The 21,588-nt window shown below is 41.7% G+C and overlaps 1 protein-coding gene across 2 annotated transcripts in view; it reads right to left on the reverse strand.

Moving 5' to 3' along the window:
* Positions 1-1,506: 1,506 nt before the first annotated feature.
* cdh8 (cadherin 8) overlaps positions 1,507-21,588 on the reverse strand; it is a 111,473-nt gene continuing 91,391 nt past the window's right edge. The window contains exons 8-12 of one of the 2 annotated variants that reach the window (XM_034874135.1): positions 13,528-13,664; positions 10,219-10,340; positions 8,632-8,749; positions 3,040-3,291; positions 1,507-2,841 (exon numbers count right to left, since the gene is read on the reverse strand). In XM_034874135.1, coding sequence (XP_034730026.1) covers positions 2,348-2,841; positions 3,040-3,291; positions 8,632-8,749; positions 10,219-10,340; positions 13,528-13,664 — 1,123 coding nt within the window. In that variant the 3' untranslated portion in view covers positions 1,507-2,347. The remainder of the gene's footprint in view (positions 2,842-3,039; positions 3,292-8,631; positions 8,750-10,218; positions 10,341-13,527; positions 13,665-21,588) is intronic. The other variant, XM_034874144.1, reaches the window with a different exon arrangement.

The raw sequence follows: 21,588 nt of genomic DNA on the forward strand, positions 1-21,588 counted from the left end.
CTTTGAGACTTCCAGAACCAGAGAAGACATTGTAGACATGAGTGCTACTCCTCATAGTCTGGATCAACAGAAGTACATTGCCAGGTTAAGTCTGACAGGCTTTGACCACCCCCTCTGCTGCCAATTCCTAATTTGACTCATGCACTAAGGCAGGCTTGGTTCTTTCAAATGATTGTAGAGATTTACAAAGAAATATTTGCGACGTTTAATCTAACAGTTTTGGGCCCAATAGGCGGAGATTACCGTGAACGAAGTACACACGCCGAATACACTGGTAAAAGCAGATGACTTTTACCCATGTATCCAGCTAATTTTAATGGTTAATGTTACTGTCTTGTGTGAATTTATTTCTGCGGGGTGCAAATGTTCTAAAACTAGTTTCTTCCCGAGAACGTTTTGCATTGCCACTGTCGCTTAGCGCCGCCCAAGACAGATCTGATTGGTTTAAAGAAATACTAACCACTTAGAGCGTTTTTTCCTCCTATCCCAGAATGTGTGTGTGGTGTGTGTATGTGTAGGTCTGCCAACGTGAGACTATACTCCTGACAAAAAAATAAACTGATGCTTGTGTAAAATTGGCAGAGTACACCTTTAGTATTTACAGTGTTAATATTCTATCTGTGACTTTTGATTGTCAGTAACTTCTCATCTTCGTAAGAAAACCACACCCATTCAGCAATATTTATAAAAATATATTTCACAAAGTAGGAAACAATACAGGGTATCTTAGATTACAGTACAGGGAGTAAATAATTGAACATACACATTTATAAGCATTAAAGCACAGTACAAAATATGATCTGCATGTAGGACTATTCCATATATATTGTTTAGTCTACCGAGAACTGCCATAATACTGTATCAGTACAAACTGAGTATGCACGCAGCTGTAGTGCCATTGAAATTCTCATTATGTGCAAGAGCTAACGTGCAGAGACAAACCTACCACCTCATTGAAAGCTAATGACGTTAGCAGTAACTCTATGTACAGTACAAGTCATTTTTTTATTGATAATATACAGTGTAAGCACAATATGCACATAGTCTAGATTTGTGTCTTCATTTGTCTTGGGCTATTTGCAACCTGCGTTTACTAAATGAGATTTGATGTTTGGAGATAGTCACACACTCAGGTATCAATTGGACTATTGTGCTCAGACGCTCACTGGCTGTACCTCAGAATATGTTATGAGATATATGTTACAGAGAATTAGCATGTGTCAGAAAGGTCCCATTCCTGCAGTCCCAATTAATTTGATCATCTGTTTTCTTACAGCAACTTAGAGCTTGGGTTTGCTTTGCTTACATCTAATCTATATTATCAACTGCAATAAATGCATGATATGGTTTGGCTGTTATGAAATAGTATTCAAGTGGTTGGAAAAAACTGTTGAATGTGAAAGAATCTAAACACACTCACTGTAAATTGTCAGCACAGGAAAAAGTGATTTAAGAGAACAGAAATACAAAAACTCATAGAACAAGAATGAAGAATCAACACATATCTTGTCAAAAAACAGTAGATTACAATTGTATTTAATGTTGCTTCTGTAAAAAGAAGGCCTCAGAGTTTCTACATTTCTCTTTTTTGTCTCCACGTCAGTCTTTTATAGGCTAGTAACACTTGCGACCCACACCTGTAGCGTGTAAATACAAAGAGTTGTATAAAGCAAGCCTTTCTGGGCTTTAGATAGTTTATAAATGTGGCCACCAGAGAACATATCAAATAATGACAAATTCATCTTAAAGCCAATACTGGTTTGTCTTATGCTTTTTTTTCAAATCATACATACATTCATCATTTTAATGTAGACCATATATTGCTTTTTCCTTGTCATCTTGTTTCAGATCACCCATCAGATGGGTGGCTTCGGCAGACATGAAATAAGAGTCTCTCTGCAGCTTCTGAGGCCCAGCTGGCTGTCCATGGAGCATGGGTTGTCTCCTGAAGCTTCAGGGAACCCAACGACATCCGTAATTTCCTTCCACCGGGCAACTACCAGCAATCCCAGGGTTTCTCTGCTAGTGGCAGTCATAGCAAATCACTAACACCCAAAATACTGCTAGACACTCCACAACGGAATCTAAGTTACACTCCACAAGAATCATAGATCTCCTAATAAAGACATTGTTTGGCTCAACAATTACAATGCGCTTGACGTAGTGGATGACGACTGCTAAACCTCATTCTAAGAAGAATAAAAAAGGTGGCCTCCCTTGTTAACTGTTTTTTTTAACTTTTTTAAACACCTGTTTCTAAAAGCCAGCGAACTCCCTAGCGTTTAATACACAAGTATGTGGACAGGAAAGAAATTGGAAAAGGTCTTTTTGTCTAACGCACCAAAGGTCAGGTCTCGCGGTCGCTCTCGCCTAGAGAGTAGAGCTCCCCAAGTCTTCTGAAGCGCGGGCCCCACTCCCTGAGATAGTCATAGTTCTGGTCCGAGTCTGAGGACGCCGTCTCCAAGGAGCTGAGGGAACCGGCGATGGATCCCCTGCCCTCGTATCCATAGATCTGGATAGAGTCGTAAGGCGGCGCTGTGGGATCATTGTCTGCCTCATGGAGCCGAACATTGATGAATTCGTCCACGTCCACGCCGTTTGGGCCAGAGTGCTGTCCCGCTCGGGGCATGAACTGCAGGTCGGGCTTGATGTCCTTGCGCGGCAGATAACCATTGATGCCGTCCGGGTTCTGCAGAGTCGCAATGTCAAAGGCCTCCGTGTCCTCCTCGCCGCCTCCTTCGTCATCGTAACGGATAATATTCTCCCTCACATCTTCGTCGTCCTTTATAATGAGAGGCTCATTCTTGTGTCTCCTCAGGGTCACAAATAGTACTACTATTACTGTCAGAAAGACAGGTGGAAAGAAAGGAAGAAGGAAAGAAGAAGTCTAGGTCAAGCTTTGAGTGGATCTTCTGTTAGTGCAAACTAATCATCAAGGATTATGACAGTTTTCATCTACATCTGTTATAACTCCATATGGTAATAATGTGTAATATACAATGGGTAATAATTTGACACTGTAAAAAAGAAACACCTCACCTAACAGCAGTATAATGCAGGCCAGGATGGCAATGAGAGCTCCCATACTAAGGCCAATAGGTAAGACGTAGGCCTCCACGTTACAGGACTGGACAATGCCGTCCTTACTGCACCCACAGACCCGGATGGTCAACGTATTGGTGCTGCTCATCGGTGGATTCCCATTGTCCGTCACAATGATTGGCAGGAAGTACATCTCCTGTTTCTGTCGTCGGAAGGTATCGTGCTTGGCCAGGACGCTGATTGAATTGTCTGTCAAAGGGAGGTAAAGCCAGAGATAAATTTTTTTTGTCAGAATGTGTGAAAAACCCATTAGAATTCATGGTAGCAACAGACTGAATTTCTATTATTAAATCGTGTGAAGATCAGTGCAGCGTGAGGGTAAACTAATTTCACATCAATCGTCACCGAGCTTCCTAGCACACTCACATTCCAATGTCGTAGATGTATTTCAGCCACCTTCCTTTCTCTCAACAGTCCAATTTGGGAATTCTGAAGGAAGACGAGCACGACTTTTCTGTCCCCCTTTGAAAGCGGAGGAAATGAAGGGACCGCGGCGGGCGACACCAGCTTAGAAGATGGCACATGTCGACCCAGAAAGGTGCCGGCTGCTCTTTGATGACACTTCTGTGAAGCTGTCTGCTCATTAGCCGGCTCTCCTTACCCTGCCCACATTATCAAACACTCGCATTCCCATAAGAAACTACTCCTGCTGATCTTATGGAAAACGTACAAGATATCTCATAGTCTAACCTTTGCCTCTCGGCTTGAGGGTGCACTTAAGAGGGAGGGGGAAATAGATCTGGTGATGTGTATGCTATGCGAGAGACGGGCCATGTTGAAACATCACGTTGACTGAGCCAACTTAATGAAAAGCTGGAATGCTTCATGATAGAATTATTTGCTTTGCACAATCTGTAATTGATGTGAACATATGCTCAGATTTATTTTCTTGTGAGGGCTGTCACAAAGTAGTACACTCTGCTTTGTGAGCACTAACATGTCCTATTTCATTTGGCTCATTCAGCAGTGCATACACTGTATGCAAGTGTCTACTATACTGTAGTAAACCATCAGGGCTTGTCCTCATACACAGGTCATTTTCACTTTCTTGGCAACTATTGATGGTAAAAATAGAACTAAAAACGTCCTGCCCGTCAGCCCATCCACAGAACCAGCCTGCTACTCAAAGAGAAAGCCAGTAGGGAAGATAACCTTTAAAGTAGTGAACCCACTGGAGTTCCAAGAATGCTGTTTTTATTACCTTAACATATAATAGGGCATATTAAACGTGTTCCATGCAACGACTGATGGATTCGGATGAAAGAGACGGTGTACATTGAAATATTAATCATTAACATAACAAAAGCTAAAGCTCATTTGAATTCATTTTTAGCCATAAATAACTTAACATGTGGGAGGTTCCAAATGACAGCAGTGACAGCAAAAGTGCCACTAAAAACTTTTTTGCACTTCTGAAGTCTCTTAAGATTATCCACACGACACATTCAGCGTTCCGAATCAGTCAACACATTCTCACTCCCAAGTAGTACAGAACTGAGGCTAGTTCCGGACCACTTGGCGTCACTTGTGCACGTTCCGGGTGCCCCGTTGGCGTCATTTTAGGGTAAAACCACTTAGTTAGGGTTCAAGAAAGGAATTTGGGTGGGGTTAAAGATGTTAAAGTGACATAGGGGACAAAAACGTTTCACAAATCCAGGTTTTCTGGATAAAAGTCCTGTGTTGTTTGGCGTTATTTTTTCACTCCTTGGCGTCATTTTTCCATGTGCAGGATGAAAGAATTTAGTTAGGTTTAGGAAAAGATCTTGGGTGAGGTTAAAGGTGTAGGTCTGAGTGAAATAGGGGTCCAGAACAGGACAAAAAACCCGGGTCTCCGGGCTGAAAGCTCTCTGTAGTTTGACCCATCCACCACCCCAACCGACGTCCTATAGTGGACTTTCATACTACTCGCTACCGTTGTTGCTCTTAACCTTTGTGTTGTCTTCCCATGAACCATGCACCATGAACTTTTTTCAAAGTTTTGGTCCTCTGTTTTGAAACTTTTGTTGCTTTTCCCAATGTTTTGGAAATGTTTAGAACTTTTTAGTCAGTTTTTTGTCACTTTTTCAGATATTTTAGCCGAGCGTTTTCAGACGCTCTGTTATCAATATCTTTTTTAAATGCTATTAAATTGACTAAAACACCCAAATTCAATGAAAGTAGCTAAGAGCGTTGTACCGAACCATTCACGTTATTTCTTTTGACAACTTGGTTGAAAGAAAACCACATTTCTGATATAGAAACCTTTTGAAAATGGGTCTAATTTGACCCGAGGACAACATGAAGGTTAATACTACATCATGTCACAGGTCGAGTGTTTGTTTAGACCGGGGGGGCGGCCCATACAGACGCTTAAGGGTGCCTGATGTGTCGCTGTCTCACGCTGAGAGCCACTGACCAAGAACCAGGATGTGATTAGTTGGGAGTTAGAAGGGATTGAATAATTAGGACTTGAATGCTTTTATGGTATCATAATACCAAAGGATTGAATGAAGCAGAAGACGCAATGTTAGACCTACCGGGGAATGAAAGGTATGTGTCATTTTTTTACTACATACAGTATTTTATTCAGTATGTGCATTTGATGTGTAATTTTAGATGCAAAAGATGCAGTACTGCATGTGGGTGCAACACAGAGATGAAATAATTGGTCCCTACTTACCTAATAATAATATATTCAACCAGCATGTACTTATGCTTAATTAATTATAATTATATACTTAGTTAAAGTCCAATTTAAATCATAAATATATTATATTTTGCATTCAAAAATCACTGTCCAACAAATGTTAAAAACTGTTTTACTACGGAGCCCCAGAGGTGACATGACTAATTTTACTGTACTATACTGTAGGTTTTTGCTCTTTTAGCCTCCAACCTCTTTGTGGATGAGTGGGGTGATTGACATCTGGTCCGGCATGGGCACCAACAGTACACAATAATAACAAACCTGCAATAGGAAATGCAGTTTACAAGCTAAGATCATTGTTGTGTTGGCAGTGGAGTTAACAAAAAATTACTGCAACAATTACCATCTTAACTGATGGCCGCTGACACTTTGCAGGTAGATTTTTACGCTGTTCAGTGTGCTTTAGCTGACTAGCTAATTAGTCTGCAAATCAGCAATCATTAGCAAGCACTTTTCCCTTGGTGGATGTTTTTCTGGTAGCTGGTTCAGCAAGCCGATGTGCAACAAAAGACACATCTCCATGATTGGAGGAGGAGGAGAAGGAGACAGCCACAAAGCCACAGCTGGTTTGGGCTTTGTGTGTCACAACTAGCTATTAGTTAGTGTAACAGTCAAACCTATAACTAAACAATGACGCAGACTGCCTAATCCCACTGTAATCTAACTATAAAGCATTCTGTGTGTGTGTGTGTGTGTGTCTTTGTGTCTGTGTGTGTCCGTCTGTTGTCTTTAATATCTCGAGAACCATTCATCCAATCTACTTCACCATTGGTGAGGTATTTCCGGATACCCAATGAACATTTGGGATTTGGAGCAGTTTGGATAGCATTAAATATGAATACATATGAATGAAACTAAGCATTCTGGAAGTTATATTTAAGAACTATGGTTCTGGAGAAAGCTACAAGCAGCAGCACAGAAGGCCGAGCAATCGGTCCATTTCACATTTTGAACAGGCACTGCACTAGTAAGCTAAAAATGCAATACTTTGAACAGCTTCATGGAAAAATAATTCTCTGTCTACATAGACAGATATATTTTTTGAAATTATTTAGTTTACAGTCTGCATTTCAGTCATGAAACTAAGAATTGCTAAATATTAATTTCCAGTTTTTGGGTACAAATTAGGCTCTAGCAGTGGAAAACATGACAGTTTGAATTCCAAATCAGTCTATGCAACTTTTACTAAGCAGCAGCCACTGTGGCCACAAGTGACAGTTATTGGATAATGCTAAAGGATAAACATAGTATGAGAGTAGCATGGGTAGAGAGGAGTCGCAGTTTAGTAACAGTATGACGTATGAGTCTCAAGCTGTGCAGTTTTCTAACATTAGCTACCACAGGGTACTGTTCATAACAGGCCAAGTTAGGCTGACACTGCTTAACCCCTGATTGAATTGAGCACAGATGAATTTAGCTGCTATTGCGTTTACCTTTACCTGTGTAAGAAGAAGATGCAATATCGCAACACAATACGAAAGGGTCTGAAAAGAGTTTCTATCGCCATACTTGGGCAGATCTTCAAATGTACGTTGTCTTAATTCTGATGGTAGGAAGCTCTGGCGTGCTCGATATCTTGTGTACAGCTGGTCAGAACCTTAGCCGTCTTGCTCAGAGTGGGCAGCCCCTAACCTCTTCACTGTGCAATCTCTACAATTAGACTCATCATCGCAAACAAAGGCAGCACACAGGGGCTCACAGGAGCCTGACGCTCTTCACTCAAGTGTCTCCCACAGCTGCCGTTTCAGATAGAAATAGTCAGTGAAGTGCTGGGGGAGATGTTGCTGTTTCTCGGTTCGGGATTAACAATACTATAGACAAGTGGTTGGTGCAGTATGTAATATTTAGAGAGCTGAATCTCTACATATATTTGCTGTGGTTTGAGGCAAGTGAGAAAAAAAATGCTCACAGTGGTGGAACGTTTCTAGTGGGGGTTTTATCTGTTACATCATCCAAAGAAACTATTAAATCTCTTCTTACCAAAAGGGTTCAGGAACTTGCAATTTTATCCATGTTGAGGTTGATCCGTAGTTAAGACCGAGTATTTTGCTGTAAGTCTGTGCGGGGTTAAACAGACCTTCATTTTTGACTTTCCATTTCCTGACAGGGCTATGTGTGACAGGAGAAATAGGATTTTTGCTCCTTTAGTTATTGTTCAATGTGTCAAAAGAGGTATGCATATACTTAGCCAATGCTATTACTGAGTTGTCTGCAATTATTACACTGGCATCCTGTGTTCATCCAAAAGTAAAAGGTTTTATTATTCCTTTAAAAAAATGCAGACTCTATTTGATGACCTGATTTTTATGGACTCTTTCCTCCATCAGAGTGAGGTTGCAGTAAGTTAGCCTGCAGCCTCTGCATCGAAGCAGAAGGCTAGTACCATATGAAGATGATTCGCCCCGAGCTGAAAACATTACACAATGTCATCATGAACACAGCCTGTTCAGAGCCAGTTATGGAGGAGAGGCAGGAGAAGAGCAACGAGAATAAGGAAAGAGACAGAAAACAAATGGCAAATAAACCAATCAGAGTATTTAGCAAATAAAATTTGCACCATCTGCTGCAACAGCTCATCGGAAGTCATCCTACATTGAGCTGCAAGACTACCAGGAAAAGCCATTTGGATCTCATTCATTTAGTTTCCCTCAAAACGCACTCGTGAGTAAAAAGAAGCTGGTGTCCAGACAGTTTCACATCTGCTAATTGTGAGCTACACTGATTCACCAGATTTCCTCTTGAGTACGGCTAACGCGCCACGGTTCAGAGATTAGACTGGAAAGTTCTTGGAGATTCTGCCAGTAGAAGACTTACTTTGCTGTGGTTGTCTTTTTGTTACTCACCTTGGTTGTTTTTGATGGTGAAATTGGGGTTGTTGAGCATCTCTGGGACCAGACGGTAGTCAAAGTAGTGGCCCTGGATTGGGTCGTCTTTGTCCACCGCGCTTATAGTCTGGATCACCTGTGTTGAAAACAGACAGACACAAAGTTTAACAACGGAGGGCTCAAAGTCATTAGAGCAGTGGTGTCAAACTCAATTTCCCTAAGGGCCACACAGGAAAAAGAGAATCACATCCAGGGCCAGGTATGTATACTGTAATTTATTGACATGTTTTTATTTATTCTGAAAAAGTGTGTGCATAACACACTTGCTCAGTACCTATACATGCACTAATGGAGAGATGTCGGGGGGGGGGGGGGGGCTGCCCATGGAAAGGCGCCCCGAGCAGTTGGGGGTTTGGTGCCTCCTTGCACCTTGGCAGTGCCCAGGAGGTGAACCGGCACTTCTCCAGCTACCAGTCCACTTTGGTCCGTATGTGGACTTGAACCAGCAACCGTCCAACCCAACTCCCTACAGATCGAGCAACTGCCCCCCCATATAGAGTCCATGAATAAAGTTTGGTCGACATAAAGCCCTGAAAAAGTCAGCAAGAAAGTTCCTTAGCCATCATGAAGCAAATCAAGCAAAACACTCAATTCTGATTGCATTTTTAAAAGTAGGCTTCCCCGACTCACAACAACCTGTTTCACAATATGCAAACTCACTGGTTGGGTGGGAACTTTTAAGTCTCAAAGTCGGCATATTTTCCAAATTCTGCCTTGAGTGATGCGTAATTACAGTTTGAAAAACAGCTTCCCAGTATGTTTGGTTTGCCGCACATCTAGGACGGGCCAAAATGTATTGGGTACCTCAATGGATGTGTGGGCCGGGTCAAAATTACAAGGGGCTGGATTAGGCCCGGGAGCCTTTAGTTTGACACTTGCATTAGAGGAGGCCGCTTATTCATCACTCCGTTTTTTTTCCTCCGCAGATTGCCTCAGTCTAACACTGGCTGGATCCCACCTGATGAAATATATGCCCTATTCATTCCTGGAGTTTGAGATTATTATCAATGAGGTCCTGTCTAGTCTGGCACACTTTCAGGCTCCTGGCTCTATCTGTTAATCTGTCATCATAGGTCTTATCGTGCTGTGTGTCTTTATGATTGATTGGAAATTAGAATTCAGGCCCCGCAGGACGGTTTGACTTTTTTTCCCTCTCCTTTCAATATAGCTCCCCATTGTACGTATACAGGTCCCCTGAATGAGGTCGATTGATGAGAAGGAGAATGCTAAGTACTTGTCCAGATTGTTTTTGGCTGGAGGAAGCATTGTGCCATCTGGAGGAGGACATGAAAGACAGTCTTGAATTATGATCCCCTCTGATCAATCCTGACTGCTTTCATTTCCCCTCTGCTCCATGCACACTGTGTCAAGGGAGAGGGGGAAAGGACTGCACTCCCACCTCTGTAGTCTCCCAGTGAAATAAATGGGCTATAATTCACTGTGACCAATCATTACAGGGGGGGGAGTGAGAGACAGAAAGAAAGAAAGCGAGAGAGAAAGAAAGATAGATCACTGGTTTGATGAATGAGCCACTTCTTTCCTTACCTGTCCAGGTTTTCCATTTTCACACAGAAAGGCCTCGTATTCTGTGGCAAATACCGGAGCGTTGTCATTAATGTCCATTACTCTGATGGCCACAATCGCCCTCGATATCTGACTGTGGTTTCCTAATATACAGTGTGAAATAAAGAGATAGATAGATAGATAGATAGAAAAGACAGGAGGAGAGGAGATAAATAAGAAAAGACGATGAGCAAAATGTGAAACTGGACGAAAAAACAACAACGTTACGTGTGAAACCCCGGGTAAATTCTGTGACCTAGTTTTAATTTCCTTTATTTTCCCTCCTTATTTCTGCCTTCATTTCCTGAGCTGATGGGAGGACACATGATAAGCCACATCACTCTACATTTCAGCCGGAATGAGCAATGCAAAGCAGGATTCGAGGCAACAGAAAAAAAAAAAGAAAAAATAAAGAAGAAAAGAAAATCCCATTCAAAGTGCTTTTGAAAATCCCCTGTACACCGCAATGTTTAAAACATGAGGGTTAAAACATGCATATTAATGAGTCATTGGTAACTAAAGTCGAAAAAAAAGACAATAAAAGGCAATTTAATTAGATTAGATTCTGATTAGAATTATTCATCACTGGTAATTGACTGTCCCTTTCGAGAGTCCCCGTGAACGCTTGTATTTAATAATTAGTAGCAAATGCCAACTTTTAAAGCAATTATGTATACATTTTGCCCCTAGAGGGCTGTGTCACTGTGGCCAATGCCACTGGTGTGTTTCTATTTTCTCTTCTACTGATCGATTGATTGATTGATTTGGTTTCGGGAAGATTGTCCCCTGCTGTCACATCATCAGAAGAACGAGGGGAAACCGGATTGTCTTGATGCTCGGTCAAAAACCTGAGAGTTCCCGAGCTGTGAGGTCTCTAATTGCAAATGAAGACTCTTAAGGGTTTAATTTTCCTTTAATCAAATTGGGTTTTAAATTAAAGTAATCGTGAGAACTGTTTGGTTTGAAAGGGAGGCTATTTTTTGCTGAACAGCGGCCACTGTAATTACTTACACAACCATGCTAAAGTTGATTAAAAAGATCAATACAACACCATCTTTTGGAAATTGATCTTAATGCCTTAATTAAAAAAACAAAAAACAAAAACACTATAACGACACCAATTTTCTTGATCAATGTATTGTGAAAAAATACAAGGGACAAGGGAACTTTACCAGGATGCATAGTATACTGATCCATTGAAAATAAACATCTGCATGCGTCCATGGGAATTTAACATAGGGGAGGTGTATACTTATGGGGGGTGTATACTCACGCCCCCTGTATTTTTACATTTTTTTTTTACAATGCATTGTTTATTCACAAAGAAAGTTGGTGTCCTTTAAAGGTTGGATTTTCTTACACGTTTTGAAGTTAGGCATTAAGATCAATTTCCAAATTATGACGTTTACATTTTTACTTTGGCATGGGGGTGTAAACTTATTCAAGCCACTGTACATCTTGATGGCAAATTGAATTTGCCTTCATTACCCAAGATCCTCCTTTAAAAGATGTTAAATATCTACGTTTGAATAAGTGTAGCAGGAGCGCAAGCAGAAAAAGAGTCCCAAGGTCAGCAAATGTACTCACAGTCAGTAGAAGTGCATCTATCTAAAGTTTGCTAACCTTAGCTAACGCTAGCAGCAACTGGTCAAACCAGACCACATGGACCTGTAGCAGCAAAATCCTGAATCCTGTGCAATGAAATGCGTTTGAATTCAATTGCTCCACTGCAAGAGGATTTGTGGTATTCCTTCTTTAAAATATCTCACTATAGTTGGTACTTTTCCAGACAAATGTTTGTGTTATGGTCTTTATGATTAATGTGCAATGTCCTAATAAAATAAATCAATCTTAAATAAGTAAACCTTTAATCCTTCAAAACCTTAAAGTGTTCATTCTGGTTTATGTTAAATAAAACCTTAACATTGAGCAGTGGAGAGGATGCCCCAGAAAACCAAGGCCAGCAAACGGGCTAGGAGATAAGTTGAAAAAGAGGTAAGCAGTGAGGAGAGTGGAAATTGACAGTTTGATAGACAGTGATAGATGGATTAGGGCAGAGAGAGAGAGACGGAGAAATAAATATCCCCCCTCCCCCCTCCCCCCCACATACACACACAAAAGTGACTTTCCTCCAGCAGCACACAGGGAATAGACTCTGATTAGTCAGATGTCAACTGGTGCGAGGCAGCAGAACGCGCCTCCGTTTGGGTGGCAAATGGCATCGGGATAGAACTGGGAACACATCTACTCCTCGTCACGCCAGAGAGGACACCGGCTTCCCTCCCATCCGTGAAGAACAGCAAAACTGCCATATTTATTTTGGCAAATTCCCATTAGGTGGTCTCAGAGACGCCACTATCTCGAGCCACAGTTACTTTGCCAAGAGGCATGAAAGCACACTTTAAATGTATGGGTGCGAGGAATGACAAGGCAACCGGCTTATCAAATGAGACACGTTCACTTCCTACAACGGGCCTGCTACGATCGTGGGATTTGTCTGCGCCGCATGGCCAAGACATTATGACAACGCTTGGGCTTTCATTTATTCTGACAATTAATGTGCGTTTCCTTTGATTAAGAAAAGAAAGGAAAAGGAGATGAGACGGAGTGGAGAGGGGGATAGAGCGGAAGAGGACAGGGACAAAAAGTTACAAGCTGTGTACATTTCTATTCCAATAGCTTTAAGGGCTACATTAAGCTTTATCACAACATACAGCCCCCCTGAAACAATCTGTATGCAAATACAGCCATACATATGGTTTGTTGCTCTGCCGGCAAGATTTTCTACGCAGTCATTGAGTTTTTTCGGTTCGCAGATGTTCTTTAATCTGCAATGGATGCTGGCGTTGGAGCAATCCACTCTGGAGCATGTCTTTAAAACTGTTTATTTGATACGTCTTAATGTTCTTGCACTTCCACAAATTGACTACTGAGCTGTTTAATTCAATCAAAACTCAGCAAATTAACTTATTTAATGCCTCTGTGGATTCAAATGCTAATTGTTTGTGCCATACTCTTGGAGCAATTCAAAAAGGTTGGTTTACAAAGCGCTGTACTGTTGATCAGAGGATTGTGTGTGGCAGGTCAGTGATTCCTTTGAAGGAGACGACCCAAGAAGTGGCTCAGGAGAAGGAGATGTTGTACGTGTCTTCCTGCAGTTCTCAGTTTTTAAACCCTGCGTGCCAATGAATGCCTAATGGTATGTTGATTTTCCAAAAAAAGGACATTACTATTCACCAGGAGCGGTGTTCACATCGGGGGGGCAGAGCAGAGGCGGGAGAGGTTACTTACTGACTTCTGTGGCCGTGACTGTGATGTTGTGCCACATGTCCGTCTCCCGGTCCAGCGGTTTGGCCAGTGTGATCTTCCCATCGTCCACGTTGATGTTGAACTGTCTCTCCAGGTCCGTGTGCCGATCGATGAAGTACCTGCAAACACAGTCAATCATCAAAAAAACATTTGAAGATAATTGTAGCATTTGGGGTCTTTATTTGATTGGGGGAAATACCATGCAGCAGTGTAGGGCTGCAGGTCAGATTTGAACCCGCTGCTGCTGCAGCAAGGACTGAGTCTCTGTCAATGGGGATCACGCTCCACCAGGTGAGCTACCCAGGCGCCCCCTATCATCAGAAATTTGAGCCCAAAACTCCTTTGCTACCCACCACTGCAACATTGTTTGCAATCCTCTGGGTGTTGTGGCAAATGTTTCTATCCATCAAAAGATATTTGTAGATGAATGAACAACAAAAAAACAGTTGGAAATCAATAGTTTTCTAAGGAATAATTGCAGCCTTCACATGAGCATCAGGGGGCATTACGGCCTATTTAGGTTTCAAGAAGCCCTCCCCCACAATCACGGCGACACCTCCCTCCTGCAAAAGAGGCCGTTAGTATGTGTTAGGCAAGAGATGGAGTGTTGCTAACCCTGATTGTGTGTTGTTAACCCTCTGTCAACACCCAATGGCCCCCAAAGGCTTTGCATTAATGAGTTAGGACAGCATTGTGTCCCCCAATGGGGGAGTTTTGTGGTGGGGTGTTATGGATCTAATGAAGATGAACCAATGACCGGCCTCTTATGTTGGACCTCGTCTGACCTTTAGTTAAATGATTGTGTTTGCTTTTCAAGCCACTACCCACTTTTTGGTCCCAGTCAACAAAGCCGCTTTTTTTTTTAAACATTAATAAAGAAGTGTTGCAAAAGATACACATGTGAATCGTTGATAAGAATAGAGTTGCCAGACCAACCCCCCACCCCCCCCAAAAAAAACTCCAGCAGCGAGTAGGAAATTGGAATGCACATAAAAGGGATTTTTTTTCCGTTGCTACTTGAAGCTGTGAAATCGCTCTTTCATGTTGCAACTTGCACAGCGCCAATTCTCGGGACAAGCCCACACATAACGGACTAAAAACAGAATCTGTCATTATGGGTCATCTTTGGTTTCACACGTTTCACATGTCATTATGCGTGACTGTCATAACCATCCTACTCACCTAAAACACTTGGCCGCATCGATTCAAGCGAGCTAAATACAGCGTGCACCGCACCACCCCTCCAGGACTCCAGGTCTCTGTTCCTAGCTCTCTATCTCTATCTCTGTCTCACTCTCACAATCTCACCCCCTCTTACTCACTCAACAGTCAGAAGTTGCTTTTTATTTTATTTTCCACCCAGCAGGGTCGCTAGCTCTTCCTAATCCAACCCCCCGCCCAAATCCATATCTTTGCAGACCCCTTCCCCACACAGGCAACCCTCGGCCACCAGGCGCCCCCGCTCACCCTGTCTCCCTTCCTTCCTAACCCTGGGTCTTGTAACATCTCACAGTGGATCTGCTCATGCCTATCAGCGCAGACCTGTTGGCAGGAACCCTACAGTGTCTCTATGAGAGATAGAAGAGAGAGGGAGGAAGGAAGGGAGAGATACAGAGGGATGGAAGGAGAAAAAAGAGAGAGCACGACAGAAAGCCAAAGACAAAGTCACAATAACAACAATTTATATGAAGGAGGGTGTCTGCTCATACAAGAATGATGGGAAATTAAATAAATAAACCACTGGCCCAGATTTCCAATTGTTGGGGAGATGTACCGAGCCGTGACATTTCCATTTTTTAGATGAAATGGTGTAAAATCCTCAAGACGCCGGGCTGGGAGAGGTCCATGAGGACCCCCCCCCCAACCCCACCCCACCCCCTTCTTTCTCTCTTTTGCCCTGCAGACGCAGCGCACTTTCAAGACAGGCAGACAGCAGCAAACCACCTGGGAGCAGCCTCTCTCCTGCAAACTGAGTGGATCCCAGTCAAACTCTGACAGCCTCACGTGGAAGCGCGGGGAGACAGACCCTGAAATGTTCTGCCACCTGTCACTCAAACTGACAACGTGATGCGAAAAAAATTAAAAGCAAATAAAAAATGATATCCGGCGATGTACTGTACGTGCATGGTTTTCCTGAGTGTGATGCGAGGTCTCTTTGCTGCTTCGCTTTACGTTTCCCAGTCCTTCAAAAGGGACTGACCTCAGTCCCAGTTAAACATGGCAGAGAGGTCCTTTGTGCCAAATATAAGAAAAGAATAAAGACTCCTCATAACCAACGCAACAGACGTCAAAATGTATTTAACCTCTATTCAAAACAGTAGGCTAACGTAACATAATAAGCTAATCAAACTGCATTATGTGTGAAAGAAGCAGTTGCTTGCATAAAAACAACGATAACCATAAGCTGTAATCAGTGAGATCATGATTCATTTTCCCCCGCTTATTCATGGTCCTTTGGTGCATTGATGCGGTGTCTCCGCTCTGCATCACCTGTCAATCAAACAGTGTGTCCAGGACATCTTCTCTGCTTGCGTTTCTGTGGGTGGTAATCCTTTAGCCTCTTTAGTGCCGGTGGCTATCATTGCTCATGCTAACTACCCAGTGATTTTTCTTTTCCATCACATAATGTGTGACAAAGGATTTTCTCTAGGAAAGCTGTACCATACCATTGGAGAGCATGTGTAAAAGCTTTCAGCAACTACATATGCAATAACACTTTACCTGCAGCTGTGCTCCATGCAGTAACAAATCATCACAAACAGATATTACTATTACATAGTCTTCATCTTAAAGGGGAACTATCCAGTTTTTGTTAGCTTAATTTACCTTAACGTGTTTTTTATGGTGCTTTTATTCTAATATCTTTTTATTCAGTATTATCTCTTTTGCAGCACTTTGGAAACCTTGTGTTTGTTAAAATCATGCTATATAAATAAAGGGGATTGGATTGGGTTAACCAAACAGCGTTGGTGTCATTGGAATGGTTATATGACTGAATGGTGGTCGTCTCGCTCCCCCCTAGCGCCTGTGAGCAGAAAAAGCAGGCTTGTGACTTTGGGGCCAGCGAGGCGCCGGTACTCAGGTACTCGGTAGGTGCTGGGTTTTATCTCCGTCAGAGTGTGAGTGTGAGTGTGTGACAGAGTGCCTGTACACGTTGGAGGGAGAAGAGGTGAACTCATCCAGAACAAATGTTCCATTTTATTTTTTTCCTGCAGAGAACAAAATGCCTCTGTGACATTCCTGCTTGTTATCTGGTCAGTAATTCCACTAGGAGGACCACAGATGTGGAACTCACACCTCACTCGATTGTGTTCAGGTTGGCCTTTTTTCCCAAGAATGGGATTTTCCTTGAGAGTTCAAAGTAAATCACGAGTAGCTAAATATCAAGTCCTGCATAATGTACCTTCTTGACATCAAATTTCCATTCCCTTTACATGCCTGCTTGTATTACCATATGCAGTGTGTCGGCTGTGCTAAAACAACATCTGGATGTCTGCAGTAAGCAATGAGCTTTACAGAATTCCATTACAATTGCTCTTAACCATAAAAGAAAAAAAAGAAAAGAAATGGAAAAACAAAGAATGCGTTTAAAATCCAGTGCAGATTTATGGCAATGCCTGTGACAGTATCAATACTTTGGACTCAGATACAGTCACAGCTATACTATGAAAATAGCAGTTTGTGTCAGACAGGCATGGCGACTGCCAGATGTCACATTGCTTTTTATTTGTGATCAGTCAGGTAGAAAACGACAGAGCGCAGGCTCCAGAGAGAGGCAATGCTGAGGGAGGATTTCACGGAGTGCACCTGAAATGTTGTTGGTTGGATGCATTAAGTACAGCTAAGGGCTTGTTTGTCTACTGAGTGCAGAGGACATGGCAGCCCACCAGAGCACTCGCCCCGAGTGCTTTTGACTCAGACTGGTTTAGTCTGGTCCCACTGCAGGGGATGGGGGGTGGATGGAGAGGGATTCTAATCAGAGGGGTCGATTGAGAGATTGTTCGGCGGCGGTCTGGAGAAAGTCTGCGCTCAGTCTGCTATTACTGCGGCCACTTCTCCACTACAGACCCCCACCTTCACTAACTACAACTTTCATTCTTTTTGGGAGCAACTTTTCTCTCCAGTCTTTGAAACAGAAAGTTAAAGAATAAGAGGGAGAGAAAAAGAGAAAAGAAAAGAATAGAATAGACAATAGAATGCCTTTATTGTCATTATACAAATGTGCAATGCCCCTGCAACGAGATTGACGCAACCCCTCTCCAGTGTCAGTAAGAAGGAATAAATGGAATAAAATATAAGTTGTAGATATAATATAAAGGTGCACAGTTCCAGAGACAACCACATACATATATAAAATAGTAAGAAAGATAAATATGGTTCGTATACGCATTATGAAAATATTGTTAGTTATTGGTGTATCAAAAGTCTTAAATATTAAATATTGCATTGTTATGAATGGAGGGAGGGAAGAATGAAAATTGCAGGCTGTAATGAGAATAATTTACTTGTAATTCAAGTGTAAAGATCTGAATGTGTTGGCTGAACCATTTTCTGAACAAATATTGAAATATGTACAAAATAGTTACAGTTATGTCTTTTTTATTCATCGAGTTTTGTTAGCTTGCCTAAATAATGAGCAGAAGACTGTATTTGCATTTAGAGCCACAGCCATTTGTCGATTACTCAATTAGTTGATTGGCAGAATACGAATTGGCAGTTATACTTGGTTACATCAAGAGGTTACATCAATTAAGTCATTATCAATCAAAAACTTAAACAATTTTCAGCTTCCAGTTTCATTAATAAGTGTTAACTACAACTTTGTATGTCCTGCAAACAAACTACGTTTCAAAGTCTAATTATTCGGCTTATTGTTTAGTGAGGCTTATGTCCAGATTTTCCATTATTTTGAACATCATAGTGATCATGTAAGAGGCATTATTGAGCCTACAGCCTTCTGTTAGCCGGTATATCTGGAAGGATTACAATCTCCCGGACTGTAATCATTCTCTCAGCCTAAAGCTCAGCGTTACAGGGTAATACAAAAAGCAATAAAATCAAATGGTCTTTGGTGAGGGTGATGCGCCCTATTAAAACCCTCCATGACAATAGTTTGTTTCATCCCATCCCCCCAACAAAGCAAACACTTGACCTTCGTGATAGATCAAGCTCATCTTTTTCATTTGTTGGGGGGGGGGGGATGTTGGGACTTCATAGAGAATCACATGTTCTGGTAAAGCAACATGTTGTGACAAAATGCAAACTGGCTAAGAAAATGTCTGCTTGTGTGTGTGTAATCTTTGAGCATTTTTTTTCCTCCATGCGGATCAGTGGCTTTACAGGAGTTGGCAGACGATTAATGCAGCATTCTCTTAGCCACTTACAACTTCCTCGTCTTTCCCCTGGAGAGCAAAATTGAAGCTTTGAGGATGAGCTGCATTGAATAAATCTAACATTTCTTTTTTTTCTTTTCCAAAAGGGTCTATTCTATTTCTCAGACTGTTTGGGGCCTGACCGACAATTACACGCAGTTTTATCCAAAATGCAAAGGGGACGCAATACTGGATTTGGTAAAGCAAACATGTGTCAAACCATTTGGAATTAAATACTGTGGTGCATAGACGTCCCAGCCTACATATCCCATCCTACAGACTGATGAAAAAAATATTTTTGTACAGATCCTTGCAAAAATCACACTATAATCAGTTATATTTATTTCATTTTACTATTTTTCCATTAAACTGAGAACAAAGATGCAAAAAAGGTCATTCCCTCCAATATTGTGGATTATATTGCAATCGCAATATCAGTCAAAATAAAGGCAATTGCATATCTTCCTCATGATGTGCAGTCCTAAGTTGCACAAAGCCCATGAGCAGAATCTGAAAATGACAAACTTCTACACAAAAACGGGAAAATTGGCATTTAAAGCTATAGGGTCCTTTATTGCACCCGACACAAGTGTCTTTGCTGGTTTAAGACCACTGCAGATGTTAATGTACCGTCCAGTGCCCACGTCCTTTTGATAAGAAACCAACTCGCGTCCATCTTTGCGGCCATGGGCGTTCTGGTCTCACAGGGAGGTGTGTTCCCTACATGCACGAAGGGCCAAACGCGCCTGGCTTTTGAAGGGAACGGGAGATGACACACTGATTGGTTGATTACATATTACTCCCAGGACACATCTATGAATTAATGAAGACACTAAGTACAACCCATTGAAAATTGGATTGGGAAACGCCCTTAACGCACCTGCGCCAGGCTCCACGCCTTGCACTTAGATTGTTAAATTAGGGCCCATAGTGCGTAGTTTCTGTCTCCCCCCCATCAGGAATTCTGGTCGTTGCGTCCAGTTGACACAAGCATTCAGTGATCATGCGCCATAAAAAAAGAACGCAATGACCTCAGGAGAAATAAAAACAAGACAGAGAGATGTAGAGTGCAAAGGGTTGAGTGACCTGTTGCTTAAAGACGGCAGCCTACAGTGTGACTTAGTTCATCGTGCTCAAAGCATTTAACATGGAAGTAAAACAGGATGTTGATACGTGGACAGTATCGCAGCAGCAAATGTGTGAGGAGATTATGTCAGCAGGGTGCTGCTATCTGCATGCACACTCATTCATTATTCACTCACTTTTCTTTCAATAATGATGCACTGACAGAGACTAATAACAAGAATGTAGGCAAACGTAACTACCTCTTAAAACTGCACATATTTCAGAAGAAAATACTATTTTGAGGATGTGAATTGTTATCATAGGCTAAACCAGACTTTTATCCACTTAATATTAACCCCGCCTCAGACTCATTACAATATTAGCCCCGTCAATGTCTCCTGACTGAGCTACTGCCATCCAATATATATATATATATATATATATATATATATATATATATATATATCTATATCTATATCTATATACAGTATATATATATCTATCTATATATAGATAGATATATATATTGGATGGCAGTAGCTCAGTCAGGAGGGTTGCTGGTTCAAGTCCCCAATACAGACAAAAGTATGGTGGTGGGCTGGTCGCTGGAGGGGTGCCAGTTCACCTCCAGGGCAAGGCACCGAACCATTTTATTCACTATACAGCCACTGGATGGAAATACACTCACCGGCTTTATTCTCTTGAATATTTTTCAAACAGATAATTTGACAAGTGGATGGAAACTCAGCCTTTATCTATTTCACATCATTGTAAGCTAAAGACATTCAAAGATGTCACTTGCACAAATTTCAGAATGACATTTTTGTTAGATTAAATTAAATGATATTCTGGACTTTTATGCATTAGTCATGCATTTAGGATGTAAAAATAAATAAATTAAAAGCAGTAATTTTTAATACAAGACCTCTACGTGTCTGTTTCCTTCATACATTGTTGTTACTTCAACTAAAAGACCAATTTGGACTAGTTAGAATGTAAGAACTTGTTTGATGGAGTCAAAGTAGATCGGCAGCTGTTTTGACAATTGGCCAATCTTTTACTTTTTACTTTTAACTCACGAACTCAGCTATCATCCTCTAACAAACACAGACTTGCTCAACAAACATAGGAGCTCTGCCATGACCCAAAATGAGGACAGAGAGAGGGGAAAAGATGCCAATACATTTGAAATATAATGGGGCATCATGTATCCTCAGGGCTCAATTCCTCCTGGCAATCTCATCACTAAACATGAGGATGCCACCAAAAAGAAGAAAAAAAAAAACGGTAGAATGAACCGACCTTGCTCTATAGCCTCTACCAATATATGAAACCCAGCCTACTCTCTTCTCGCCATGCAATTACACACAACCTGTTGAGTGTTGTCCCAGGAATGCGGTCAGCAAGTCGCTGGAGAATTAATGAAATGCCAAGATGGAGGGAGAGAAATTGCCTGTATAACCTATCCACAAGGTGCCCTTGCGGTATTTCCAAGAAAAAGTCACACAAGAGGAGAATACAGCAGGGCATTCGTTGGAAGCGAAAGTTGTGCTGCCGTCAACTCATAATCTAGTTTTTTTTTGTACATCTGTGGAAATGAGAGCGA

This window comes from Etheostoma cragini, chromosome 1 (genome assembly GCF_013103735.1).
Source record: "Etheostoma cragini isolate CJK2018 chromosome 1, CSU_Ecrag_1.0, whole genome shotgun sequence".
Taxonomy (NCBI): domain Eukaryota; kingdom Metazoa; phylum Chordata; class Actinopteri; order Perciformes; family Percidae; genus Etheostoma; species Etheostoma cragini.